The 27,612-nt window shown below is 36.6% G+C and overlaps 1 protein-coding gene and 1 pseudogene across 1 annotated transcript in view; one reads left to right on the plus strand and one right to left on the minus strand.

Annotated features, from left to right (window-relative positions):
• Positions 1-27,612, minus strand: part of LOC112127314 (heterogeneous nuclear ribonucleoprotein C-like) — a 322,966-nt gene that overhangs the window by 151,676 nt on the left and 143,678 nt on the right. The window contains exon 2 of the mRNA XM_024228036.1: positions 11,238-11,383. Within this exon, the coding sequence (XP_024083804.1) occupies positions 11,238-11,382 (145 nt within the window). The 5' untranslated portion in view covers position 11,383. The remainder of the gene's footprint in view (positions 1-11,237; positions 11,384-27,612) is intronic.
• On the plus strand, positions 18,247-19,516 carry LOC106663466 (annotated as a pseudogene).

Genomic DNA, 27,612 nt, shown 5'->3' on the forward strand with positions numbered 1-27,612 from the left:
AGCGGCGTATCAAGCCGAAGATCGTGGGTTCGAATCTCGCTCGTGCCATTGACTTTTTATCTCAACTAAAAACCCTAATTACCCGCATTATTTTTGCACCAGCCCAATATATTTATATAACTTATTGCGCTTCGCCTAGATTCTTGCTCTATTACTCAAAATGAAAATATTTCTTCGATCAAGATTTGTTTAGTCCCATTGATCAAATAAAAGCGTTCGACAAATTCAACAGGTGTCTTTCAGCGTTTTTAATAAATAATTATCTTTATTTTCCATACATTTTTCCAAGTACCTCGTTAAATTGATGAACCTTTAAACATTTTTCCAATAGATTATGGGTAAATCTGGTTTAAGAATATTTGACATCTTTGTTAAAGTGAAACCGTACCGTCGAAGGTATGAGGCGGTTTAGAGAGAGGCGAGGCCGTGCGAGGACTTTGAATCGTGAGCATAATGCCGGTGTGAGAACATTAGCTTTCCCTCCGGCCTCTTTCCAATACTCAGCGACCCTACGAGCACACAGTCGTCTCTGATGGGAAAAGTTTCCTCACGCTTTCCTTACTCCGCCGCGAGTGGGCTGGGTGAAATATTGTCTATAGTCTTTCTTAGAGTTTTCCCACTGTGTAGGCGCCCTGTGCGATGACTTTCTCCTACGGCCTCAATTGATTTCCTACTTCAAGCCCAAAGGCAACCCTGTCCCTTTCCCCTCGTCATTTTCTCTAAATGTATCTGAATAGCCAGTCCTTTATTCGTAGAGATACAATTAATTAAGAGAAGGAAGTCCCGGAAAACTTTTGCAAAGCGTTAAATAGAAAGGAGAATATTTCCAGATTACGGTTTATTTGGTCATTAACGATCATTTTTGGCCTATCAGAAACGTTTCGGCTTTTCGCCGACTTCAGACCTGGTCGCCTTATTTTCTCTTCCATTTATTATTTAATTTACATTCCTTGTCATCTTAAAAAGTATCAAAACTCATTGCATTCGTAACCAGATAGTTTTGTCTATAATAAGATGGTTGGCTCTTCATTCCTAACCTAGAGGAGAGCCATTTCTAAGGACCATGGAGGGCTTATGATAAAGGGGTGACAAGAAATCATTAGGAAGACCTCTTTTAAGATGGTTCCTGGATTTTGAGGAGGGCATCGGATAAGAAAATAAGCTGTGGATAAGAAAGGCTAGTGACTTGGACGCCAAAGTCATCCATGTACCGGCGAATATTAAACAAGTAGGGTCCAATGTAACCCTGCCACATTATCTGAACTTGTTTGAATATGAGTAATCATACAAAAATATAATTTATCCAAATTTGAGTTGAAAAACATACTAACTATGGATGAGGATATTGAGATAGAGTAGTTAAAAAATATTGGCTAAATTTCCTATTTTTGAAAATATATTTAAAATTGCAAATAACAAATTTTTCAACTTATGTTCTTAACCTAACTGACAGTTTTACACTTCAATTCGATTAGTTATATTCATCTTTGGATTATTAGAAAATGTAGAATATAGTGAAATATTCCTTTCCTTGTACTTATTGGTAAGAACAAATAAAAACAAAGGACTATTTCTTTAGAGCTAACAACTAGCATAACTCCCACTCCCTTAGGCGGGCCCTAGACGAACAATTATATTGCACAATATTACAAATTGTGCAATTTTTAGCCATTTTAGGACCATATTTGTTCACAGTAACGTTTAGGGATAATATTCAGTTAATTAAGGTTTTAAGTTGAGATTAAAAAAAATAAATGGCTCGAGCGGGATTCGAGCCCACGACCTTCGGCTTGATACGCCGCTGCTCTCCCACTTGAGCTATCGTGACCTCGATCCACTGGGACACTAACTTCCCATCTCAACCCCACCTTTTTAAATTTTCCCTCCTTTTTGCCATTTTTTTATCTCAACTTAAAACCTTAATTAATTGAATGTTATTAATTGGTCAAGCGGACCACAAAAAATAGTGAGTTTAGGGTTAATATTGCGCAAGTTTTTGACCGTGTAGTGTTAGTATTGAAGTTGCTCAATGATTGAATAAATGTTTGAGGAAGTTTAATTTTTATAGCAACATATTTATTCACAGCAGCGTTTAGGCTTAATATTGCGCAATATTTTTTACCGTTTAGTGTTAGTGTTGAAGTGAGCTCAATGATTGAACCAAGTTTATTTATAAATCGTGAGATGCGGTCTGGTAGGATGTAGGTTTCAGAAAAACATTTTCTTTATACTTTTATACTTTTATCTGAAACCTACATCACACCAGACCGCATCCCACCATTTATAAATAAATATCGATTAACGGTCACTAATCACCATACATTTCTACTCGATTGAACCAAGGTTTGAGCGCATTTAATTTTAATAACACCATATTTAAACATTGCACCGTGTAGGTTTAATATTGTGCAATATTTTTTACCGTTTAGTGTGAGTATTAAAGTGTGCTCAATTATTGAACAAATGTTTGAGTAAATTTAATTTTTATAGCACCATATTTATTCATTGCACTATGTACCGTTAATATTGTGCAATATTTTTACCGTTTAGTGTAAGTACTGAAGTTTGCTCAATGATAGACCAGAAGATTAAGCGAATGTAATTTTATTAGCTCGATATTTATTCACAGCAGCGGTTAGGGTTAGTACTGTGAAATATTTTTTACCGTTTACAGTGAGTATTAAAGTTTGCTCAATGACTGAACAAAAGTAAGCGAATTTAATTTTCATAGCACCATATTTATTCATTGCACTGTGTACGGTTAATATTGTTACCGTTTAGTGGGGATATTGATGTTTGCTTAGTCTTAGTCTTGAAGTTTGCTCAATGATTGAACAAATGTTTGAGCAAGTTTAATTTTAATAGCACCATATTTATTCACAGCAGCTTTTAGGGTTAATATTGCGCAATATTTTTTACCGTTTAGTGGGGATATTGATGTTTGCTTAGTCTTAGTCTTGAAGTTTGCTCAATGATTGAACAAATGTTTGAGCAAGTTTAATTTTAATAGCACCATATTTATTCACAGCAGCTTTTAGGGTTAATATTGCGCAATATTTTTTACCGTTTAGTGTGAGTATTGAAGTTTGCTCAATGGTTGAACAAAATTTTGAGCGAGTTTAATTTTAATAGCACGATATTTATTCACAGCAGCTTTTAGGGTTAATATTGCGCAATATTTTTTACCGTTTAGTGTGAGTATTGAAGTTTGCCCAATGGTTGAACAAATGTTTGAGCAAGTTTAATTTTAATAGCACCATATTTATTCACAGCAGCTTTTAGGGTTAATATTGCGCAATATTTTTTACCGTTTAGTGTGAGTATTGAAGTTTGCCCAATGGTTGAACAAATGTTTGAGCAAGTTTAATTTTAATAGCACCATATTTATTCACAGCAGCTTTTAGAGTTAATATTGCGCAATATTTTTTTACCGTTTAGTGTGAGTATTGAAGTTTGCTCAATGGTTGAACAAATGTTTGAGCAAGTTTAATTTTTATAGCACCATATTTAAACATTGCACCGTGTAAGATTAATATTGTGCAATATCTTTTAGTCTATGTCTTGTAGCGTCCGTATACCAAAAATATCCATCAAAATATCATTCACTGAAAGTATTGTGCAATGTTATCGTAGTAGGGTCCGCCGTAGATCAAATAATGTAAGCAGTAATTTAAAAGAATTAACAGGGTTAACACAAGGCTCGTTTTTGGCTCGCTAAAAAGACACAACAACATTCGCCATGACCGAAAATATCGCTTTGAAATATTTCCCTGAAATAGCAAATGAAATTAAACAGGAGAAGAATTAATAAGGATTAATGCTTTGAACTAGGAAACAGGAAGTAATTGAATGTGTCGAAGGTCTAAACACAAAAATGTCCGAATCCAATTTGTAACGGGATTGAATCGTAAAGCACACAGGATGGACATACTCCCATACTGGAATCAAGATTAATTGAACGGATTCGACGCTTCGCGGGATGAAATTTTTTCTTCGTACCGTCTCTTATTATTTAAAGCTGCGGTTCAGGAGAAAATATCGCGTTGATTTACAAACGAGGCGTTGAGATAAAAATGGGGGTTTCGTAAAAAATTCAAACCGGCATCCTCGGCATCACGTGGAAAGCAGTGCGATCTACACGTGTGAACTGCCTTTCCTTTTTGATATGGTGGCGTGATTTGGCGGACCCTACTCAATTTTTTATCTTAGAACCGACCCTTATACGTAGGAAATCATCCCCCCTCCAATACATTCTCCGGCTCATAAATACATTGAAACAATGTTTTTACCGATCCATTTTTCCTAGAAATACAGATTTTTTCAGCATGCAAAATGAACACGTAAGAAGATTTTATAAACAAATATAATTTAAAATGCAATAGTGCGTAGTGTTAAGAGAAACAAGATTATGAACTATCAATAATAAAACAGATGAATTTCCAGTAAACAAGATTTTTTAAAAAGTAAATTTAAATTTCATGTGAAATTAAAGAATAAACAAACATTTATGTATTAATAAAAAAGGTATAAATGTAAAATACATTAAATAAAATGAAAACTTTAATGAAATGAAAACTCAAGGTGAAGTCAGAGATTTTTGAAAAAATAAATACATGAATATAAATGTGCCCATAAACGAAAATAGATTTAAATTATGAATTTTATTCTTATTAAATTCACTAATTTCGTGGTCCGCTTGACCAATTAATACATTACAATTAATTAAGGTTTTTAGTTGAGATGAAAAAAAGCTAATGGCACGAGCGGGATTCGAACCCACGATCTTTGGCTAGATACGCCGCTGCTCTACCACTTGAGCTATCGTGACCTCGCTCCACTCGGACATCAACTTCTTATCTCAACCCTACCTTATGAGTTTTCCCTCCTTTTTGCCATTTTTCAAATGTCGTGTAATCGGATTGGATTCTCGACGACAAATGAAATGGCCACTGAGAGCTTTAGTGAAGTGTACTTGATTTAATTCATTAAATTCACTAATTTCGTGGTCCGCTTGATCAATTAATACATTACAATAAATTAAGGTTTTTAGTTGAGATGAAAAAATGCTAATGGCACGAGCGGGATTGGAAGATACGCCGCTGCTCTTGAAAATGGCAAAAAGGAGGGAAAACTCACCAGGTGGGGTTCAGATAGGAAGTTGATGTCCGAGTGGATCGAGGTCACGATAGCTCAAGTGGTAGAGCAGCGGCGTATCTAGCCAAAGATCGTGGGTTCGAATCCCGCTCGTACCATTAGCTTTTTTTCATCTCAACTAAAAATTTTAATTAATTGTAATTTATTCTTATTAATTATTTGTTAGTTAGTTTTCTATTATAATGTAGAAAAGGGTGAGGTTCCTGCTCTATTTTTGCCCGTATATTGGCAACACTGTTTCATTTGGCGCCAATCTAAACTCCCTATCACTAAACTCACGGTATTTCCCACTAACCTTTTAACAAACTAGCTAAATTTTGTTTTACTCTAAGACAATATTAACCCTGTTTTTCATTAATTATTTTCTACATGTTCCATATTGTATACATTACATGCAGAAGATTGGTTTTGGTCCGCGAGTCGGTGAACTCATGTTGAATGGGCACTGGCCACTTAACTGGAATTCCTCACTGAAGATGACGCCGAAATGCGTTTGAATATCTCAAACAAAAAAACCGCGAGTGAAGACAGACCCAGTAAGTGGCCATGTTCAACATGATATATTAATTATTAATTAGATATTAATATACAATTTTTTTAATTAAATACCGTTTTAATAGTGACAAGATGGAATCATTTTTAACTGAGGAATTATTATTAGAAAATTTAATATTTATAAATTTTTGATGAAATTGAGAAAAATTTTAAGTAGTCCTTCCTCGAAAAATGCTTCATAAAATCTGCCAATTTTTTGCCCGACGGCCATACGTATGTTCCAGTAAGTGTTGAATATAAAGGTGGCCATTCACGATCGCTCCTAGCATTCCAAATGTGGTTGCCAACCTTTCATGTAGTGATGATTTTTCTCATGACTGTCTTTTGTTTTCTAATCAAGGGGGTAACAAGCTGGAGTAAATATAAATAAGACGTTAATCTTTTTTTTTGTAAGGTTTTGGTTGAAATGAAAAAATAGTGTCACAAGGGGATTCGAATCTACGACATTCGGCTAAATACGCCGCTGAGCTAACCACTTGAGCTAACCTGACTTCGATCCACTCGGGCACCAACTCCCCATCTCAACCTACAACCTTTCGAATTTTCTCTTTTTTTGCCATTTTTGGTGTCGGAGAGGAGCTCAAGTGGTAGAGCAGCGGCGTATTTAGCCGAAGGCCATGGATTCAGAACCCGCTCGTGGCACTAGCTTTTCATTTCAACCAAAACCTTACAAAACCGATTAAATAATTGAAATAAGTAATTTGGTCAATAGAATATAATGAATAAATAAGACGCTTCATCCATCCTTAAATAGTTCCTCTAATCAGCGGGTTCAAGGGAAATTTCTTTCATCAAATTGATGTGGGTATTACGGCTTCTGTTCGGGAGCCTCTCTTACACCATTTTCTCTTCGATTTTTTGCTTTTAATATGTAAATAAACAGAAGAGTAGCAAAAGAAATCGTCATCCGTTTTGAGAAGGTAATTCACTGGTTAACGTTCGGAGCGACTGCCTGTGGAGCGGTCGTGAATGCCCCTCAAATTTCAGGCACTCCAAATGGAGCTGTACGGCTTGGCGCGGTTCCATTTGGAGTGATCGTGAATGGCCACCTTATGGTGGCTGTGGTCTCGCATTGACATGACGCCGATACTGATAGTCTCAAACCGATGGAGATAAGCCAAGAACCTTCCATGTCCTCCATGGTTGAGTTAATCTCCATTCCTTCATTGCGGTTTCATTTAGTATCGCTTTAAAAAATAATTTTGGGAGGCTTCTGAATGTTGAATCTGTTTTCTCGTCATTGATGCATCTTTTGCTTCTTGAACAGCTTTCTCATTTCAGGATATTCCTACGTGAGCTTTTACCCAAAAAAAGACACATGACCTCCAAGTCTTACCATCTCCACAATTCTTCAATTAGTTGGTCGTTATATTTTGGATTCTTTAGGACATCTATTGTTACCTTGCTGACAGTGAAGAACGAATAATTTAATGTGGGATTGTCAGCGATCAGGAGTCCATATCTCTCTCCAGGTTTTGACTACTGCTAATCCCTCGGCTTGATTATTGGAACAAAACCGCCCAAACGAAATTGTCGAACCGTTTCCAGAGATCTGTTCACGTAAACTACGAACGCTAATCCAACATTACTGCCTTCAGAAAAAACTTTATTACAACATTAAGTCATAAAACGTTAATAATCACTTAATAGCTAATGCAGCAACACCAACAAAAAAAGAGACATGTCTTTGTCCCACTCTCACCAGAATCTACGTTCAATCTTTTGCATTAATATCGTTTATAGGCGATTTTAACAATCTCTTTCTTCTGAGACGATATATGTTACCTTATCAATTGATAATCAATACAATAATTTAATAAAAATGAATTTTTCATTTTGAAAGATACAAAGCGCACAAAGTGGAACTAACGGACTAAAGCCCGAGAAATACCGACGCGTAGGCATTTATTCATAGCACTATTGGCTAATTTATAAATTGGCAAGATAACATGACAGCGTACACCTCAACAGAGTCCCCAGGGGGCTAAAGCACAACTCGTCCCCTATATAGTCAATGGCTTTAATTTCTGGACATTTCGCTCGTTAACATTTGCGCTATATTTCCTTGTTATTTATTTGCTTGTAATTATAATTACACATTCGTCGCAAATTCGGAAAATTAGGCAACTGAGTTTCATTACCGTTTAATCACAATAAATTGTCATTACGTGAAAAATAATACTCGGCCGTTTTGAAGCAGGTAAAAACGTTTCTTCTTTTAAATAAACGTAAACTTATTTCGCACACAATCAACTAATCGAAAAAATATATTATTGTACTATTACAAAATTCCCTCTAGAAAATTAATGGTAATTCACGAATACCCTGGAATGCCGAGATCCAGAATCTCGGTATGATCTGGATGAAAGAACAAATTGAATTATTGAATTATCCACCTGTTTTAAAGTCATCATCTAACTAATCTAAAACTATAGTAATGTTGTTTACAAGTTGATATAATAAAGTTTTTAATAAATGGTTGCAAATTTCTTTGAATCTAGACAGTCCCAACTTTGCCGTTCAGTGAAGATCAGTTCACTCTATCTAGGCACAAATCGGGAACAAGAAAGCCAGATAAGGATGGTACTGCGTTGTCTGACCATGTACACATCACAGGACACAATTTTGACCGGAATAGTGGAAAAGCCATGGATTTTGAGATATATGCAGAAGCCTAATTAAATGATTTATACACATAGAAAGGTTTTTAGTTGAGATAAAAAAGTCAATGGCACGAGCGGGATTCGAACCCACGATCTTCGGCTCAATACGCCGCTGCTCTACCACTTGAGCTATCGTGACCTCGCTCCACTCGGACATCAACTTCCTATCTCAACCCCACCTTTTGAGTTTTCCCTCCTTTTTTCAAATTAGGGTTCGAATCCCGCCCATGCCATTGACTTTTTTATCTCAACTAAAAACCTTAATTAATTTTAAGATATTAATTGGTCAAGCGGACCACGAAATTAGTGAATTTAAGAAATTATACGCATAGAGTTGAAAGTACTTGCGGTTATAGGAAAGTCATAAATACTTGAATGTTATGATAAAGCACAATATTAAATTATTCGAACTAGTCTATTTGTGTAATACTACTACATCGATCCTCAATTAGTTCTACTATATGTGTAAATGTTGTGTTGAAAGTGAATGTATTTATTAGCGTAAATGTGTAATTTGAGACGGTCGATGACGTAATATCGAGTACCCCATCTACCCTCAATTAGGTCAGTTGTATAATTTAAAGGGTGATGGAGATATATCTCATACTCCAGTACACAATTGAATGAATGGTACGTAAATACGAGTGAATATATTTAGAAATAAAAGTGAGTACGAATAGGTTTTGAACTGCTTGCGTTGGGTGCTAAATTGACTTAGCTGTTGACAGCACCCCCACTCCGCGAGCACAACCTTGTTGGCTGGACGGATGAGACTGCCAGCAGTTTACTGTAAATAGCAGCAGCTGGAATTGTCATTGTATAGTCTATATAAATCCAAATCCAAATATATATATTGGCAAGTGGCAGCAAGCAGCTGGTGGGCTACAGTATGTACTATCTGGTAGGTAATAGGATGATGGAGTCATCCTTTCACAGCCCCTACACTATGGGCCCAATTGGTCACCAAGATGGGCACCATGACCATGGCCTTTGCTCCACACACTGGCCCAAGAGATGGTCCAATACATTGCCCAAAATTGAACCGGCATGGCCTCAATGGCCTATAGTAGCTTATTTTTTCATGCGCAGTGGATGTCGAGGTCGAGCACATCGCTACTACAACTGTTTGACCTCGGGAACGTAAGAAAGAGGCTTTACAGAAAAACCAACAAAGAAGAGATCGATTATTAAAATATTTATTTGCAATGTCCGATTGTGAACATAAGTGGGAAATTTTATCTGTCTTTTATTTACCTCTAATTCTTTAAAACGGGCTAAATATTGTTGATAATCAATGAAGGATTGTCTAATAGATAGTTAAAAATATTAACGGTGGCCACTTTTTGCCTTTCAATGCCTTGAAATATACAACAAAATGCGAGTGTCCAGTTTTTTTGTCTTTGAGTGTGTGGAGACCATTTTGGCCTTAAAAAAGTGAACCTTCCTAGACTGCTTTTTAGAAGTTAATAAACAAGTATCTTTTCGACCGAACACGTGGTGCTTATTGTACCTCCTAGTGTTTAAACCAAATTGGTGACCCCGACGATTTCGTAAGCGGAATCGGTAAGCAAAGCTTTCATTTCGGGTTGGACGGCAAGGTTTGGTATTCCTTATAAATTGACAACAGACTTAGGTCGTCAATTCCAAAGTGAGTTATTCATTTCTTTAAAGCGTTTACTCGGCATTTCTTCGTCCAACACTACAGCATATCATCCTCAGTCGAATGGTTTACAAGAACGTCACCACCGAACAATAAAAGCAGCACTGACAAGCCACCTACAGTCATCGATATCATGAATCGATGCTTTGCCCTGGGTGTTACTAGGAATGAGGTGCGTGTTTAAAGAAGATTTTCAAGCTACTCCATCACAATTGGTCTATGGGTGCAATCTTAGGCTCCCAGGAGAATTTTTTCATGATGCTGACACTCACGCACCTAATAATTTCGCTCAACAGCTACAAGACATCATGCGTAAGCTGCGTCCATCTCCAACATCACTACATGCTAAGCAAAAACCTTTTGTACATCCGGGGCTCAGCTCTGCCAGCCATGCGTTCGTCCGAAAACACCGTGAGACCACCCTTAGAACCACCTTTCGACGGACCCTTCGAAGTCAAAAACAAATATCAAAAATTTTTCTACATCAGCATGAATGGAGTTTCTAAGAGAATCGATCGCATTAAACCGGCTTTTGTGGACGCAACGTCTGGGCAACAGCGGACTTCAAGTTCATCAGGTCCGCAGGATTCAACAAGCAGAAATGAAAACCAGAAGAACATCAACGAGACAGACAAGGAAGAAGATGAAATGAACAAACATACAACCTTGGAAGAGGGCAACCTGATGACACGATCGGGTCGGAGAGTGCACTTTCCAAAGCGTTTCCTTGATCAGATTGGTTTTTAACTGTACATACCTATATGATTATGTTTCAATTATAATACATGTAAATTAAAAAATGGGCATTGTGCCTTTTGTACGTAGCTTATTAAATTTTATTTTGTTGTCAACGTTTCATAAGTTAATATTTTGTGTTTTGTTTTGTTTCTTTCTTTTAGGAAGGGAGGTAGTGTGGCGACCATTTTGGCAACACTGCCCTAAAAAAGTGAACCTTCCTAGACTTCTTTTTAGAAGTTAATATACAAGTATCTTTTCGGCCGAACACGTGTTGCTTATTGTACCTCCTAGTGTATAAACCAAAAGTGTATTAATATTTTATCATGCGGTATTTTGAAAAAACGGTATAAAAGCGACACGAAAACGCATAAATATAATTAAATGTGTTGTTAAGAACTAAAGTTTTGTAACATTTCCAGGAGTATTAAGTCTGAAACAATGGCAGGTGAGAAATTAACAATACCTACCCACAAGTCTGCCGTACCTCTGGAACATCCGTTCCACGTCAGTTTTGCTGCATTGAAAAGTGTTCAAGTTGCCGACGAATACACGCGAATTGACGGCCTGGGGGTCTTGCGAGTTGGTCTGGTTTCCCACTTTGCTCATCTTCATCCTGAAAAAGAACATAAGAAATTAGAGAAAATGGGCCCATTAGGGTGTGGTGGCAAAGTCGGGATTCGGTCGGGTAGCAAGGCGGCCAGTTAATCCAATAAATCTTTAGTCCATTACCGTCGACTAACTATTCCAAGCCGCATTAGCAGATCTAAATCTCTTATTCAATTTTCTAGACGGAAAGTATCGGAAAACAGGGTCGAAACCACAGCGGTAATCATATTGTCACAATTTAATATATTATTGTTTTTAACTAATTCCCTCTAATTTCATTTATTTATTTTAATTTCAAAAACACATTATTCAACTTGTGCATTATTAATATACATTCTGACCACAAAATTATTATGAGAAATGAATAAAATTATAGCCAATGGGCAATTTTTGTTATTTTTGAAATGAATTATTAAGTAAGAAATCGACGTTTAAATTTATTCTGAAAGGCCCGATTTTAAATACTTATTTCATCCCCTAATAAAAGATACACTCAAAATGAAAAATCTGGCGGAAGAACTCTTTTCATTACATGCAGTACCTTCATGGAGATGTGGAAGAAAGGGGGAAGGGCCCGGAAACAAATTCAAATACCATGTTTTTATTATTCCGCTCCAGGGTGGATTTAATCGGCAGTGTATGAGAGAAGAGGGTTTTCGGGTAGAAGCCTGGCCCTTTGTTTTGACGCCCATTGTACAAAAAGTTTTGTTTTAATCCTCTTCCGGAGCCAAATAGCGAAACGTTCAAACCTTTCCCCGACAGGATAACGATCAATTTATTACTATTCGACCAAATCATAACGATAATTTAACATTAAAATTGGTAGATTTTGCGTTCAGCGTTCTGTTAATTAATCATAAAACAATCTTCTATTGCTCTTCAAATTATATAATTATGTTTTTACTAGATGATTTCAAATTTATTTCAATATCTACTTAGTCCCGAGGGTTTACCAAAACATCTTGAATATTGTTTTGTCCTGACGATGGCCTTAAAATAGGTCGAAAGCCTGGCAGTATCAATAACAATTGATAGGTAAAAAAAGCTTTAACGAAATCATCAAATATTGATGTTTTAGTAGAATTAAATGGCTTTTTGATATTCTCGTCTCTTAGGCGGACCCNACCGAACCCCGTCAGATCCCATGAGTGAGGCGTGAGGCGGTCCCAGAACCGGCGTTTTTCCTCTACTGATATTGAAGTTTGTGCAATATTTTGTGCAACCACGAGCATGCGAACTGTACCACTTGTTGATACTTCACAAACTGACTGGTATTGCGCAATAATGCCAACAGATGGTGCAATATTTTCCATGTTGTACAATATATTTTCAACTTTTCGTCAATCATGAAATGTATTGCACAAACTTTCAATATCGTCTACACACGATCAATTAAATTGCTCAACCCAAAATATTGTGCAATAATATTGATCGTCTGTGGGCCGCTTTAGTATTGAAGCGTGCTCAATGATTGAACAAGGGTGGCACATTATGCCCGGGAGTGGTGAACAAATTGAAAAGGTGAGCCTAGCGTTCTCGAGCATACATAACCTTTCTCAATGAAGGTCCCACGGCATATTTCTAAAAGACCTTTCCTAACTCTTGGATGCAAGGGGGTATCCAGGCAAAGCATGTTGTAGTCTTGAGAGCTTGGTTAACTCTCTAAAGCACAAGGTGTATTCGCGTGTTTCTTACATGTCAGCAGGCGGCTGGGGCTAAATCATTAGCACAATGGTTACGGTACTAGATCAGGGAGGGTGCATAACCAACTCAACCACGGGGTAGAGCAATGTTCCAAGTTGAACAAAGCACTATGTGGGATGGAATAGGAGTGGCTTAGTGGTGAGATTCTTGGCGGGTACTTAGAGTTGAGCCTGTTATTCGGTGGTTTTCGGCTTACTTTAACGAAGTACTGTTCTAGGGGTGGTTAGAAATTCCACAATAAACATTAACCACGGCCGGAGCGGATCCGGAGGTTTTTACGCTGGAGCCCAAACACTCAGGGAGATACCTTCCCTATCTAAGAGTATACCTGGAAAACTACGTGATACATTTCATACATAATGACTGGTTGTCCAAAGGCTGTAGCGCACACTGTTGACCCACCCCTCGTAAGAGGCAAGAGGGAGAAGATACCGGTAGTCATTAGGTACCGTGGAGGCTTCTACACCGAACCTTACGAGAATTACCAAGCCCACACGTACGCAGAGGTGCGTCGCTCCTATCTTGAGAAATTTAAAGTCTGAAAAGACCACGTGCTAGGTGCAGACGATAAAGAACCTCATTGTCTTTCTGAAGACAAGGCTATCCCCAAAGAGAACCAAATGATTAAACAAAAGTTTGAGCGATTTAAATTTTTATTGCATCGCGTAAGTTAATATTGCGCAATATTTTTACTTTATGTCTAGCATTCGAAGGACGAGGACGACTAATGCGTTTTTTAATCGACAAAATATCTAAGAAACCGTCAACAATTAAAGAAACGGAATTAATGGTTGTTTTTTGTCTTATCTTGAACCACTCTTTCAACCTGCGGTGTTTTAGTTTTTACATTTAAGCACCAACGCGATAGCTGCAGTCAAATCTTGGACTGACATCTTGCAACACCAGGCCTTGCTCACGCAAAAACATTGCAGCTTATCGGCCGGTCAATATTGCTGATAAATTGTAGCCATGATAGCATCAAATACTCTTGTACAATAAAATTATTGTGCAATATTTTTTTGTAGATTTCGGGTCCGCCTTTCAGATAAATGACCAAACTGTCGATTAAACTCTAAAAAATCTCTCCCGTCTAGTTTAATAAATTAATATTTATACAAAACACCATATAATAATGAGATTATAATAAGCAGACCGAGCTGCGAAACAAGCTGCAACGATGTCTCATGACCCGGAGGCTCCTGAGAGCCCATCGCATGGCAAAAATTCTTTTAAAAATTATGTGTGGTGTTTAGTGACCGTTACTTAAAGATTATTTGGAGATCGTGAAATGCGGTCTGGTGTAACGTAGTTTTAAAAAAACATTTTCTTTATCGTTCCAACGTTTCGATCTTTATTGAGATCATCTTCAGGGCTCAAAATGTTTGTTTTCTGCGTAATTGTGTCATTGTTGTGTGTCGTGTCACGGCAACCTCAACACGACATAATTGCGCAGAAAACAAATCCTTTCATCTCTGAAGATGATCTCAATAAAGTTCGAAACCTGGCACGATAAAGAAAATGTTTTTTTCTAAAACTGTCGTCACTCCGGACCGCATCTCACAACCTCCAAATAATAATTAAAAAATTATGTTTGGTAGGTTACCAAAACTACTGCGATTTTAGGATTTAAATTGTCAGGAGAAGCCATGGCCGTATAAAAGAGCTCAGTGTCCTCCCCCCCCCCAGTTTATTTCCGATCATATAGTATAAATGTATGTATTTATGTGTGATATTACTGTGTACATAGTATGGGTGGGTAGGTCTTTACATTGCACCATCGGACCCACCAGCAAAGGTTATATATTCATAACCGACCTGAATGTTCATTCAAACTCAACTAGCTCAATATCGCAACAAAAGGTTACACTTCAAACTATCCCACCATCTGAACCTTTCCGTCAAAAACCTGTCATCCACCTAACAATCCTCACTGGTGACTGAAACGTCGGTGGCTTCACGACAAGCTCACTTCTTGGCATCGCCCTCCTAAGATGGAGCTCATCTCACTGATCATATTGATTTAATAACGTCTTCCATCACTAGATGGTTGGATTTATTTCCACGTTGTTGTATACATGTATGTATGTTTTACTTGTTGCTTCGAACGAATTAAAAAAAAATATACTTATTTCGAATTTTGCGTAGTTGCTAGGTAACGGCAAGACAGCAAGGGATGCCGAGGAATTCTAGAATTGGTCAATGGGAATGAGATATGAAATTCTGCGAATAGAATGCACAGGAATATCACCCCGGTTATTACCTTATAAGAATGTTAGATTTACGAGATGAAAAGATTGGTCGATTGATTCCCGGACGGCGTTTTGATAATGATCTCGGCACGAACACGTTTCTGATAAACCTTTAACCACATTCATAGAAACTACACCCCAAGATATCTATTTACAAAATGTATAAATTGAAAATTAAACTTTTGAACTTTACTGTCTTAGATATGTCATTCAATAAAAATGCCCAACAATTACCAATAAAATTAAATGAACACGTATTATTAATATATTAATATAACTGACAGACAAAAAAGTCCACTCAATTGATTTTCTTCATTTTCTCGATCAAAGAAAATTCTGCCCTTAATCTGTTTTATTGATTTTATTAGTAAATATTAGTTTATACTATGTCTTAAATTCGGAATCAGAATCGTTAATCCAAAACAACGTTAAAGTATTTTTCAATAAATTCACTAATTTCGTGGTCCGCTTGAACAATTAATATATTACAATTAATTAGGGTTTTTAGTTGAGATACAAAAGTCAATGGCACGAGCGGGATTCGAACCCACGATCTTTGGCTAGATATACCACTTGAGCTATCGTGACCTCGATCCACTCGGACACTAACTTCTCATCTCAACCCCACCTTTTGAATTTTCCCTCCTTTTTGCCATTTTTCAAATGTCGTGTAATCGGATTGGATTCTCGGCGATAAATGAAATGGCGACGGAGAGCTTTAGTGAAGTATACTTCATTTTTAATTCATTAAATTCACTAAGTTCGTGGTCCGCTTGACCAATTAATATATTACAATTAATTAAGGTTTTTAGTACCTCAACTTTTGAATTTTCCCTCCTTTTTGCCATTTTTCATTTGTCGTCGAGAATCCAATCCGATTACATGACATTTGAAAAATGGCAAAAAGGAGGGAAATTTCAAAAGTTGCGGTTGAGATCGGAAGTTAGTGTCCGAGTGGATCGAGGTCACGATAGCTCAAGTGGTAGAGCAGCGGCGTATCTAGCCGAAGATCGTGGGTTCGAATCCCGCTCGTGCCATTGACTTTTTTATCTCAACTAAAAACCTTAATTAATTGTAGCATTTTTCAATGTTTATTTTACGTAATTAAAACTGTTTATTTAGTCTCATTTGAATTCTGAAGCAATACACTGTTTAGTCTTCATCTTTGTTTTCTTAATTTCAATTTTTAAACTTAAAAATGCTACTTAGTGTTAGTTGATGTCGCATACATGGTGTGGCACTTACTGATGATGGGCGTTCCATCAGGTATGCGTATATTGCCATCAGAGTTTCCTACGAAACTCTGCGAGATGCCGTTAGGCGTTTTCGAGAAATCAGGTCCTATCATAAAAGACCAGGTTTTGCACGCCCTATGGTAATAGAAGCACAGGATTACCTTTTTTTTTACTTTGACAATTTTGCGAAACCAGCACCTTACTCTTGTTCACCAGCTCCATGAAATTCAAGATGGCCAAATTTCTGAACGCCCTGCCTGAAGAAGACTAAATCTGTATGTACTGATGGCTTTTCGCCTCGTAAGAGGGCCAAAATTGAACGTAATACACAGAATTGCCCGTCTCGCATTGCTCGAGAACACACGCTAAAGGTCTTTGGACGATCGGTCTGCTATACTTTTACAGATGAGTGTAGATTTGCTCTACGATCTCCAGATAGGCGTGAAAGAGTGTGGAGAAGGCGAAATGAAAGATACGAAGCTTGTAATTTTTCCCAGAGCCAACCTTCAGGAGGATCAGTGATGATGTGGGCGGGAATTTAATTGAGATTCGCACAGAGTTGGTTAAAGTTCCTGGTGGGTCTTTGACAGCCACTCGCTTTTTGGGTGAAATTTGGGAACATCAAGCGTTGCCTATCCTCGATGAAATCATCGACAATCCTAATCTAACACAAGACAAGGTCCACATGCTGCTCACACATTGGATAGTACAAATGTACTTTCAAGAGCATATCATCATGTTGGCCTAACCAGCCCGTTCTGCAGACTTGAACACCATTCAACATTTATGGGATAACCTCAAAAGACGAATAAGAGCACGTCCATCACTTCCTGATACAATCCACGATCTTGAAAGGACCATTCTTGAACAATGGGATAACCCCCAGCAAAGAGGCATTTCCAGACTTGTAAAAAGTATGCCGAGAAGTCTTCGAGATGTAATTAAGGTAAGAGGAGGAAATACGCCATATTAATCTAATTAAAAATCTAAAACAAAATTAAAAGAAATTATTCAGAAATCGTGAGATGCGGTCGGTGTGATGTAGGTTTCAGAAAAACATTTTCTTTATCGTGCCGACGTTTCGATGTTTATTGAGATCATCTTCAGGGCTCAAAGTGTTTGTCTTCTGTGTAATTGTGCCATTCTTGCGTGTCGTGTTGAGAGTACCTTCATCACACCAGACGGCACGATTTCTGAATAATTATCGATTAACAGTCACTAATAACCACACATTAAAAGAAATTTTCATATGTCCGTCTTTTTTTCATTTTCCTTAGCAATTTACTTTTTGTTACTTTTTTAGAAAAAGACTCAATCATTAAACGTTAAAAAAATGCGGAACTTCGATTAATATATACAAATCAAGGTATATTACAAGTGGGGAGAATTTTTTGCCTGTCAATGTATATCGAAGTCACGATAGGTCAAGTGGTTAGAAAAGAGGCGTATGGTGCCGAAGCTCGTGAGTTCGAATCCCACTCGTGACTCTTGATTTTTGATCTCAACCAAGACCTTTTATTAAAATTATTCTTAATAATGGCTAAGTTATTAAATAACAAAAAAAATTTAAACAGTTTGGATGACTAAATATGTTTAAAACAATACGGAATAAATATGTAATTAGAAATATTTCGAAATTTTACTCATCCACTCTTTAAAAATTTAGTATTACCATATGGAATTTTTTTTTAGAAAATCACTCAAGAATTGGATTTAAATATTATACAGCAAGAAATTTAATATCTTTAAATTTGCCGTTAAATTAATTTCGATGGTACTTTCTTTTAGGAAAATACATAAAAACCCGACGAAATTAACATTAGCCAAGCTTAATGTTTGATGTGGAACGGAGTCTCAATGGAAATATTAGTGCATTTAGCTAAATATGCAGGAAGCCGCATTTTCTGCGTGCCTAGGTGCAAGTTGCCGTTGCGAAACGGTTCTACTTTCGCGAAAATAGTAGAAGTCGGTCGTCTGGAAAAGCCTAAACTGGACGATTATTCGACGGGACAGTTGTTTCTTCATCGCGTTTTCGGTTACCGTGGAGTAGTCCTTTTTCCGTGGAGTGCGAGGATTTTCGAACACGAGAGCGGCCAACACGAAAAAATATTGGAAGGGATTGCGAGTCAAGAAAAACGGGAGTTTAAGGGACGATCTCTGACTTATTACCAGGTGTTGATAGACTCCCGCGACTGTCCTCACATCCGGGCCCAGACAGAGGCCGTCACGTTTCTGGGAAGCCAGGAGGGCAACAGAAGCCTCTACGCCATACCCGGTCTTGATTACGTGGCACACGACGACATGATACCGTACACGACCACCGAAAGGCATCCCGTTCAACACGAACTGTTCGATAAATTTTTGGTTCACAACCCGACCAAAGATCCACCTTTCGCGGCCAACGACACTTTAACTGCATGGCAAAAGAAGAACCATCCTTGGTTAGAGTTGTCCGACGTTCATAAAGAAACGACAGAAAATGTCAGAATCACAGTCATACCGTTTTATATGGGTTCCAGAGCTGACAGCCAGGGCACTCGGATCTACTGGTGGCGGTACTGCATCCGACTGGAAAATATGGGACCGAAGTCGATTCATTTACGGGAAAGACAATGGTGTATCTTCAGCTTGACCGGGACATTGGAAACAATAAGGGGAAAAGGGGTCGCAGGCCAAGAGCCTAATCTCTCAAAATCTAATCCTGCCTTTCAGTACAGCAGTCATGTCAGCCTCCGCGCTTCCAGAGGTCACATGTGGGGCTTGTTTAGAATGGAGAGAGACGACGGCTACCTTTTCGACTGCAAGATACCTCCATTTTCCTTAGAAAGCAAAGAATTTGAAAACAATCCTAATCCTCCGTCAGTCCCTTCCTCCATCTAAAGTTAAAGTACTACTTCCAATTTGACGACTTTTAAAATTGTAGAAATATAACATTTTTCGACATCTTGCTCATATCTGTCTTCTGTATTACTAGTAAGTATTATTATGTACAACACACATACAAAAAAAAAAATATTTTTAATAATAAAAAATATTTAACATCAAACAGTAAAGCACATGTTTTCACAATTTTTTTTTCTTTACTACAATATGCGTTTGGCGCAATAAGTAACAATTTCAAACTACAACTATTGACATTAAAACACAAAATTACAATAATTATTGATAACATAGACAAAATAACCAAAAAATTCATTTTGTAATTGTAAACAGAATGTTTTATGCTATCTTCAGATTGCAGCAAAGAAATCATTAAAATTTAGTGCGAAAATTTGGTGTAAATATTTAAAATGTAAGGTCTTTACGGGAAAAGAGAATCGTTATTTTTCTAAGATTCCTGCTGATGATGGGCCGTCAGCCCGAAACGTACCATCTTTTCAAAGATTATATTTACATTAAAGGTCAGTAACGTAAAAAACGTTTTTATCAATATATTATACATATCAGATAGCCTCATAATTGTTGTGAATTGAATAAAATCAATTATGATACGGGATCATTGATAAAACACGAAATATATTTTTTAAAAATTAAAAAACATGAAGTACTGTACACTTAAAAATAAAAATATTCATAAAGACCAAACAACTCCAATTAAATTTTTCCTAAGGGTAATAAACTTAATAAACGTAAAACTAAATAGAAGAAAAAATTTATTAAATATTGGCTTAAAATGTGTCCCAAAAACAGAACTAGGTACAAAAGAACTACTATCCCTTGGTTTCTCGGTAGTTAGTTGTAAAATAAATAGAAAAATAAAATCTGAATGTGCTGAAGTATTTAAACAAAACTTGAAAAATCTAAACGTCAAAAAATTAAATATCCCACGTACAATTAGGTCTATTGATAAAATATAACAAGGTTATTTTAAAATCCGATAAAGGAAATAGTACCGTTATCATTGAACATCAAAAAAATTTTATTATCAAAAGATTGAAAAATCCCAAGTTAACCGTGGTTGAAATATTTTATTTATTTTGACTATTACATGGACGTTTCGGGTTTATGGCACATCATCAGCACCTAAACGTGGAAAACCTCATGGTACAATTGCCACCCGAAGATCAAACATAAGTAATTTTTAGTTTTTAAGATGGCAGTTGTACCATGAGGTTTTCCATGTTTAGGTACTGATGATGGACCATAAGCCCGAAACGTCCATGTAATAGTCAAAATAAATAAAATATTTCAACCACGGATAACTTGGGATTTTTCAACCTTTGGATAATAATTGCCAAGAACTGCGGATTTTAAGAAAAAGATGATCAAAAATACGTTTCTAAAGTTGAAAAATTTCTGAACAATAACGATTGTAAAGAAATAAAAAGAAGATCCCAATTTTAAATTAAAACGTAGAGTTTAAATAGCCATAAAAAATAGTGACTTTTTATTCGCTTTGACCATTATGCAATGAAAATACCAATGAACCTGAACCCCCGGTCAAAATTCTCCAGGAAAACAAGTGCCAAAAACTCACGATTACAATTTATAAAATAATTAAAACCCCCACAATTTCAAACCTATATTCGATATTAACAATTTTTTAAAACTGATAAAACAATTAAATGCCATAAATATACCTAACAACTGTGTTTTAGTGCCATTTGATGTTTATCCACAAATATTATTATCCAAACGCTGAAAAATCCCAAGTAATCCTTGGTTGAAATATTTTATTTATTTTGACTATTACATGGGCGTTTCGGGCTTATGGCCCATCATCAGAACCTAAACGTGGAAAACCTCATGGTACAATTGCCACCCGAAGATGCACACATAAGTAATTTTTAGTTTTTAGGATGGCAATTGTACCATGAGGTTTTCCATGTTTAGGTACTGATGATGGGCCGTAAGCCCGAAACGCCAATGTAATAGACAAAACAAATAAAATATTTTAACCACGGATAATAATTGCTACGAACTGCGGATTTTAAGAAAAAAATGATCAAAAAAAAGTTTCTAAAGTTGAAAAATTTCTGAACAATAACGATTGTAAAGAAATAAAAAAAAGATCCCACTTTTAAATTAAAACGTAGATTCACTATTTTTCGTGGTCCGCTTGACCAATTAATAACATTCAATTAATTAAGGTTTTAAGTTGAGACAAAAAGTCAGTGTCACGAGTGGGATTCGAACCCACGATCTTCGGCTCGATACGCCAATTCAAAAAGGTGGGGTTGAGATGGGAAGTTAGTGCCCGAGGGGATCGAAGTCACTTTTCCACATCCAAAATGTAATTGTAATATGTAAACAATGTTTGTAAATCCCAGGCCCTGAAGATGATCTCAATAAAGATCGAAACGTTGGCACGATAAAGAAAGTGTTTTTCTGAAACCTACATCACACCAGACCGCATCTCACGATTTCTAAATAATTATCGATTAACGGTCACTAATTACCACACATTGCTATGTAGATATTTTATGCATATGATCGGGAACACTAGAGGATCTAAAAGAATGCCCCTAACTAATTCTTTACACCGTAATATAAATTTTATATTGGAATTTATAAAGATGGTTGTTACAACTGTTTTAGACTTAAAATTGTCCATATTAAACAAAATAATTGAAATAGACGTATATAGAAAACCGTCAACTACAGGCACCATGAAACCAGTGGATTGTTCTCACCCATGGAACCCAAAAAGCTGCTGGATTCTTTTGGCACAACCTCACAATTCATATGGAGAGACGTGATGTAAATTCCTTAAACCTGATGATGAGCGATAAGCTTGAAATCCGGATCGTTAAAAATAACTAAGTGTGAGTAGGAACTGTCTTTTTATCTATGTGAGGTATTCTTTCCATGGCAGCTATTACATTCTGGCTCCGCCATTTTGCATTTCATGGGCTTTCCTTTGGCGGGGATTCTCGAGATCCAAGGAAGACACGAAATACCTTGATTCAACTTTTACACATTCTCATTCTTTAGAAGAATTTATTGCGACCACTTTGGACAAACGGAGTGGGACTGTGGGTTCTGCCAAGCCATCCAACATACAGCGCATCCAATCCTTCTAACCAAAAGTCCTCAGACAAGTCAAAACTCTTTATTACGTCACTAAACTCAATATCCACAACGACCTCAACATTCCTTTAGTCAACGAATGACCCGTTCCCAATTCCAAAAGTTTCACAATAACCTCTCGATCCATCTTACCGTATTACCCAAGCCCTTTCTACACATTCCCGTCCCGAAACGTCGATCGACGATGGCCTCGGGACCTCCTTGCCCTTTAATCCCTCACACTGAGTGCCAGCAGCTGGTTTCTCATGGCATATGTCCTCCGTGTACAGCGCTAATATTAGTGTTATTTGTGTGGTGATTAGTGACCGTTAATCGATATTTATTTAGAAATCGTGAGATGCGGTCTGGTGTGATGTAGGTTTCAGAAAAATATTTTCTTTATCGTGCCAACGTTTCGATCTTTATTGAGATCATCTTCAGGGCCTGGGATTTACAAACACTGGCACTCTCGACACGACACGCAAGAATGGCACAATTACACAGATGAAAAACACTTTAAGTGAGTAGAAATATTTTGATTTAATATATAAAAAATATATTTTGCATTGTATAAATTCACTTTTCCACATCCAAAATGTAATTGTAATATGTAAACAATGTTTGTAAATCCCAGGCCCTGAAGATGATCTCAATAAAGATCGAAACGTTGGCACGATAAAGAAAAGGTTTTTCTGAAACCTACATCACACTAGACCGCATCTCACGATTTCTAAATGAATTAGTGTTATTGTTCGTGTGAAAAAAAAACGGTTTATAAATCACATTGTAACATAAACGAATTTTATAGGGTATAAATAAAATAATTTTAAAAAAAGTTTTTAAATTTTTATAATAGTGTGTTTTTGGTTGTCTCCGTCTGTGAAATAGAGCGGGGTCAAAATGAAAAATTAATTGATCTATTACGCAAAGTATGGTTTAGTTGAAAAATTAGTGTCAGGAGCAGGACTCGAACTCATGACTAATCTTAAACATTCCATTCCTTGCAGCAAAACAGATTTTCCAACAGCTAAATTAACTTCGGTTGTAGATTATGCAATCCAAAAGTTCACAAAAACAGAGGAAGAAAAAGACATAACACAATCAAAATGCATTAACACAATAACAAATCACTTAAATACCTCACTACAAATCAACACAACATATCTTAACAAAAATATACCAAAACCAAAAATTTTCTCAAAAATAACCCTGACATACGCATTCTTTCTGCTGATAAAACAAAACAAACAGTAGCAATCACCAAACAAGAGTCAGGTGACACACAAACACATACAGCATAATCAAATCAGAACCTACTCCTTCTCTCACCAAACAGACAAACAAAATTCTCCAAGAAACACCTAAACGAAAAGAAATTGGCATACACACCTACAAATCAAGTCAAAATAACTCACCAACGCCCCCGAAACTATACAGATCTGTAAAAACACCACCCCTTCAAAATTCAACCTATATAAACATAAAACAGCAATATCTCACTGGCACTCTCAACACGACACGCAAGAATGGCACAATTACACAGAAAACAAACACTTTGAGTGAGTAGAAATACTTTGATTGAATATAAAAAATATATTTTGCATTGTATAAATTCACTTTTTTCCACATCCTACATTTATTTGTTAAATTTAAACAATGTTTGTAAATCCCAGGCCCTGAAGATGATCTCAATAAAGATCGAAACGTTGGCACTATAAAGAAAATATTTTTCTGAAACCTACATCACACCAGACCGCATCTCACGATCTCTGAATTATCACTAATCTTAACCATATTTTGCATAAAAATAATAAATCAATTAAAGTAAGTACTTTGGTTAATAGGACCAACTAAAAAACATTTATCTATTGCATTGTAGGGGGGGGAATCGTGCAAGAAAGGCCAGGGGTGTGGGAATCGAACCCACGACCCCGGGGTCTGTGAGCCGAGAGTCTCTCACGCCAACCACTCGGCTACCTCGATCCCCATATATCTATTAATTCAATTAATATTTGAGAAACGTTAGAAAACTCGTTTTTGAAATCCAATAGTATTATCCGAAGATCAGAGGAAAAATAGGAAACCATCGCGAACGAATTTTGACAGACAAAAAATGCTTTTGTATAGGGCTTTTCAGGACGAAAAGGATCCAAAACGAGCAAAGGACGGCCCGGGGGGGAAGGGTAGGAGAATTATCAAATAAATAAATACACGACTATCTGCCGTGGCTGTTTCCACCCACAATACACCGAGGGGCGATAAAGTCTGGGCGGCCCCTATTGTCGCACCGCTATCTTCACCCGACGATGAATTAGGACGTACATTTTTGCGGTTGAGAAAACCCCCCGGCCGACGACACACCCGACCGCCTTATTGGTTTAAAGATGGAAGGAGGGAAAACTCGTCTGGGGACGATCTACTGTGATTGACGACCTGCCAGATAAACGATAAGATACGGCCTGGAGCATTGAATTTTGTACGATATTAATTGAATTAAAACGATAGCAGTTACAACTAAACGAAAGGAAATCAACTAGGACTAAAGGATTTCTAAATGTCTCCCACCGAACCCCCCATTAAAGAGATTTTCCATAACGTTTCCGCTATTTCAAGGTCACCGTTAATTTAAAGCCTTTAAAATAACATTGTCTCTATTTGAATACCTTTTCCATTGTAATATCCATATTTTCATTTAAAACCTTGCTCAATGTGTCTTCCCATGAAAATACCGAAGCATTCACTCCCACCATGCTTAATCCACCCCCTAGACAACCCACCAGGGTATATAATAGGAAAAATTGTAACAAGCGACAAGTTTCCCGTAAGCCTTCCACTCTTGTACTTGTTAACTTTTTAACACAGAAGTTCATTTTCTTCTGTGTAGTTCTGATTCTACCCCAGTCACAATCGCACAATCCTGAAGTTGAATACATTGCAAGATTTTAAAGAAAAGCACCGTTCACGAATGTTATGGATTTTTTCAAGATTGTTGACGATAGTTTGGCAAGTTCTAGAATGTGGGACAAAAAACAATTTGTGGTTCCTTAAGGATCGTTGAGGCACGTAGTGATAAATATAAGTTCTGGATATCAATGGCCCCGACAATTTCCAACCCCAAATGAGATCAGCAGATATACCGCGGGAGAGACTCTAGACCAAGCCAGTTCAATCTTTTCATAACCAAATCTGAAGGCCATCCTGGTTGCTTTCCTTTGTACTTTTTCCAAGTCGCTAATCTCACCAACCGAAAAACGGACCATACGGCACTTGGATATTCCAGATGGCTGCGCACGAGGGATTGATATAATATTGTGGATGTTAACCAGACTATCATGTTTTTATTTTGATTCTGTGTTTGTATTTTTGTTTCCTGTCTTATTTTATCAACAATTTACGAGGCCATGTAGTGCTAGCAATAGGACAAAGAAAAGATTTAGAATATAAATGCTGAAAGAGAACGAGAGAAAGGGAGAGAGAGAGAGAGAGCGAGTAAGAGAGGAAGAGAGAAAGAAAGAAAGAGAGAAAGAATGAGACAGAAAGAAAGAGAGAGAATGAGAAAGGGAGCAGGAGAAAAAATAACAGAGAGAAAAATAGAGAGAAAGTGTAAGAGAGGGAGAGAGAAAGAAAGAAAGAGAGAAAGAGGGAGAGGGAAAGAAAGAAAGAGAAAAAGAGAGAGAATGAGAAAGGGAGCAGGAGAAAAAAAAGACAGAGAGAAAAATAGAGAGAAAGAGAGAGAGATAGAAAAGGAGAAAGAGAGAGAGAAAGAGAGAGAGAGAGAGAGAGAGAAAGACAGAGAGAGAGTAAGAGAGGGAGAGAGAAAGGAAGAAAGAGAAAAAGAGAGAGAATGAGAAAGGGAGCAGGAGAAATAAGACAGAGAGAAAAATAGAGAGAAAAAGAGAGAGAGAAAGACAACGAGAAAGAGAGAGAGAGAGAGGGAGAGAGAAAGAGAGAGAGAGAAAAAAAAAAGAGAGAGAGAAAGAGTGAGAGAGGAAGAGAGCAAGAGAGAGAGAAAGAGAGAGATTGATTGATTAATGATTTATTTATTCTCGCAAAATTTGGTTTACATAAACCACTCTTACATTTAACGATATTTACACATTTTACGTTTAGTAGAACTTATTATTTAGGACACACAGACACTAAGTTGAGACTTGAGTTTGTTTTTTTTATATACTTTCTATAGTTATATAATACATTTCTTTCACAAATTCACATATATACATTTTATCTCACAATAATACATCACAATCCACCTTATGGATTATCCCAAACGATTGGACTTCTTAAATTAATAAACTAAATTATCAATGAACTTCTATTTTTAGAAAAAGGTACTCTCATTAGAATTTGTCTAACAATCTTAGTCAATATTTATTTCTAAACTTACTGTGGCTTGATAAAAATATATTTTCGTTTAATTCATTATACAGTCTTTTGGATTTCAGATAGAATGAGTTATGATACATCTTTGTTTTGCATAAAGGAACAACTATTTTTGAATCAGAGTGCCTGCTTTCATTTCTAAAAATATTTATTATACAAACTTTCTGGTACCTTCAACCTCAAAATACTAGATAACATGTTTAATATGAATTCTTGCATCTCTTTAACTTTCAATACAAATAATTTCTTATACTTTTCGTACACACGATCATCAAATTTTAGATTAAGTATCTTAAACACATATTTTGCGTTACTTGGACATCTTTAATGTTTTTATAATTCAGGTTCGACATTACTTGTAAGCCATAGTTTAAGTAAGGAAAAATAAATACTTTTACAATAATTTTTTTATAATAATAGTTAAATAATTTTTTTAGCCTATACGTTTTAGAATAGATAATATTCCAAATCTTCTTTACTTGGCAATCCCGTGATAAATTATCTTGTAGAGGTAGACCTAATATATTAACATTTTGGGCATAAGGGATTTTTTTATTATTAGCTCTTACTTCGGACAATAAGACCACCCCAAAATAATAGTCTTTGATTACCAAAAATGATAATTTTGCTCTTCCTTCGATTCAGACAAAAACTAT

Source organism: Cimex lectularius, unplaced genomic scaffold (genome assembly GCF_000648675.2).
Source record: "Cimex lectularius strain Harlan isolate CLEC.00 unplaced genomic scaffold, Clec_2.1 scaffold215, whole genome shotgun sequence".
NCBI lineage: Eukaryota > Metazoa > Arthropoda > Insecta > Hemiptera > Cimicidae > Cimex > Cimex lectularius.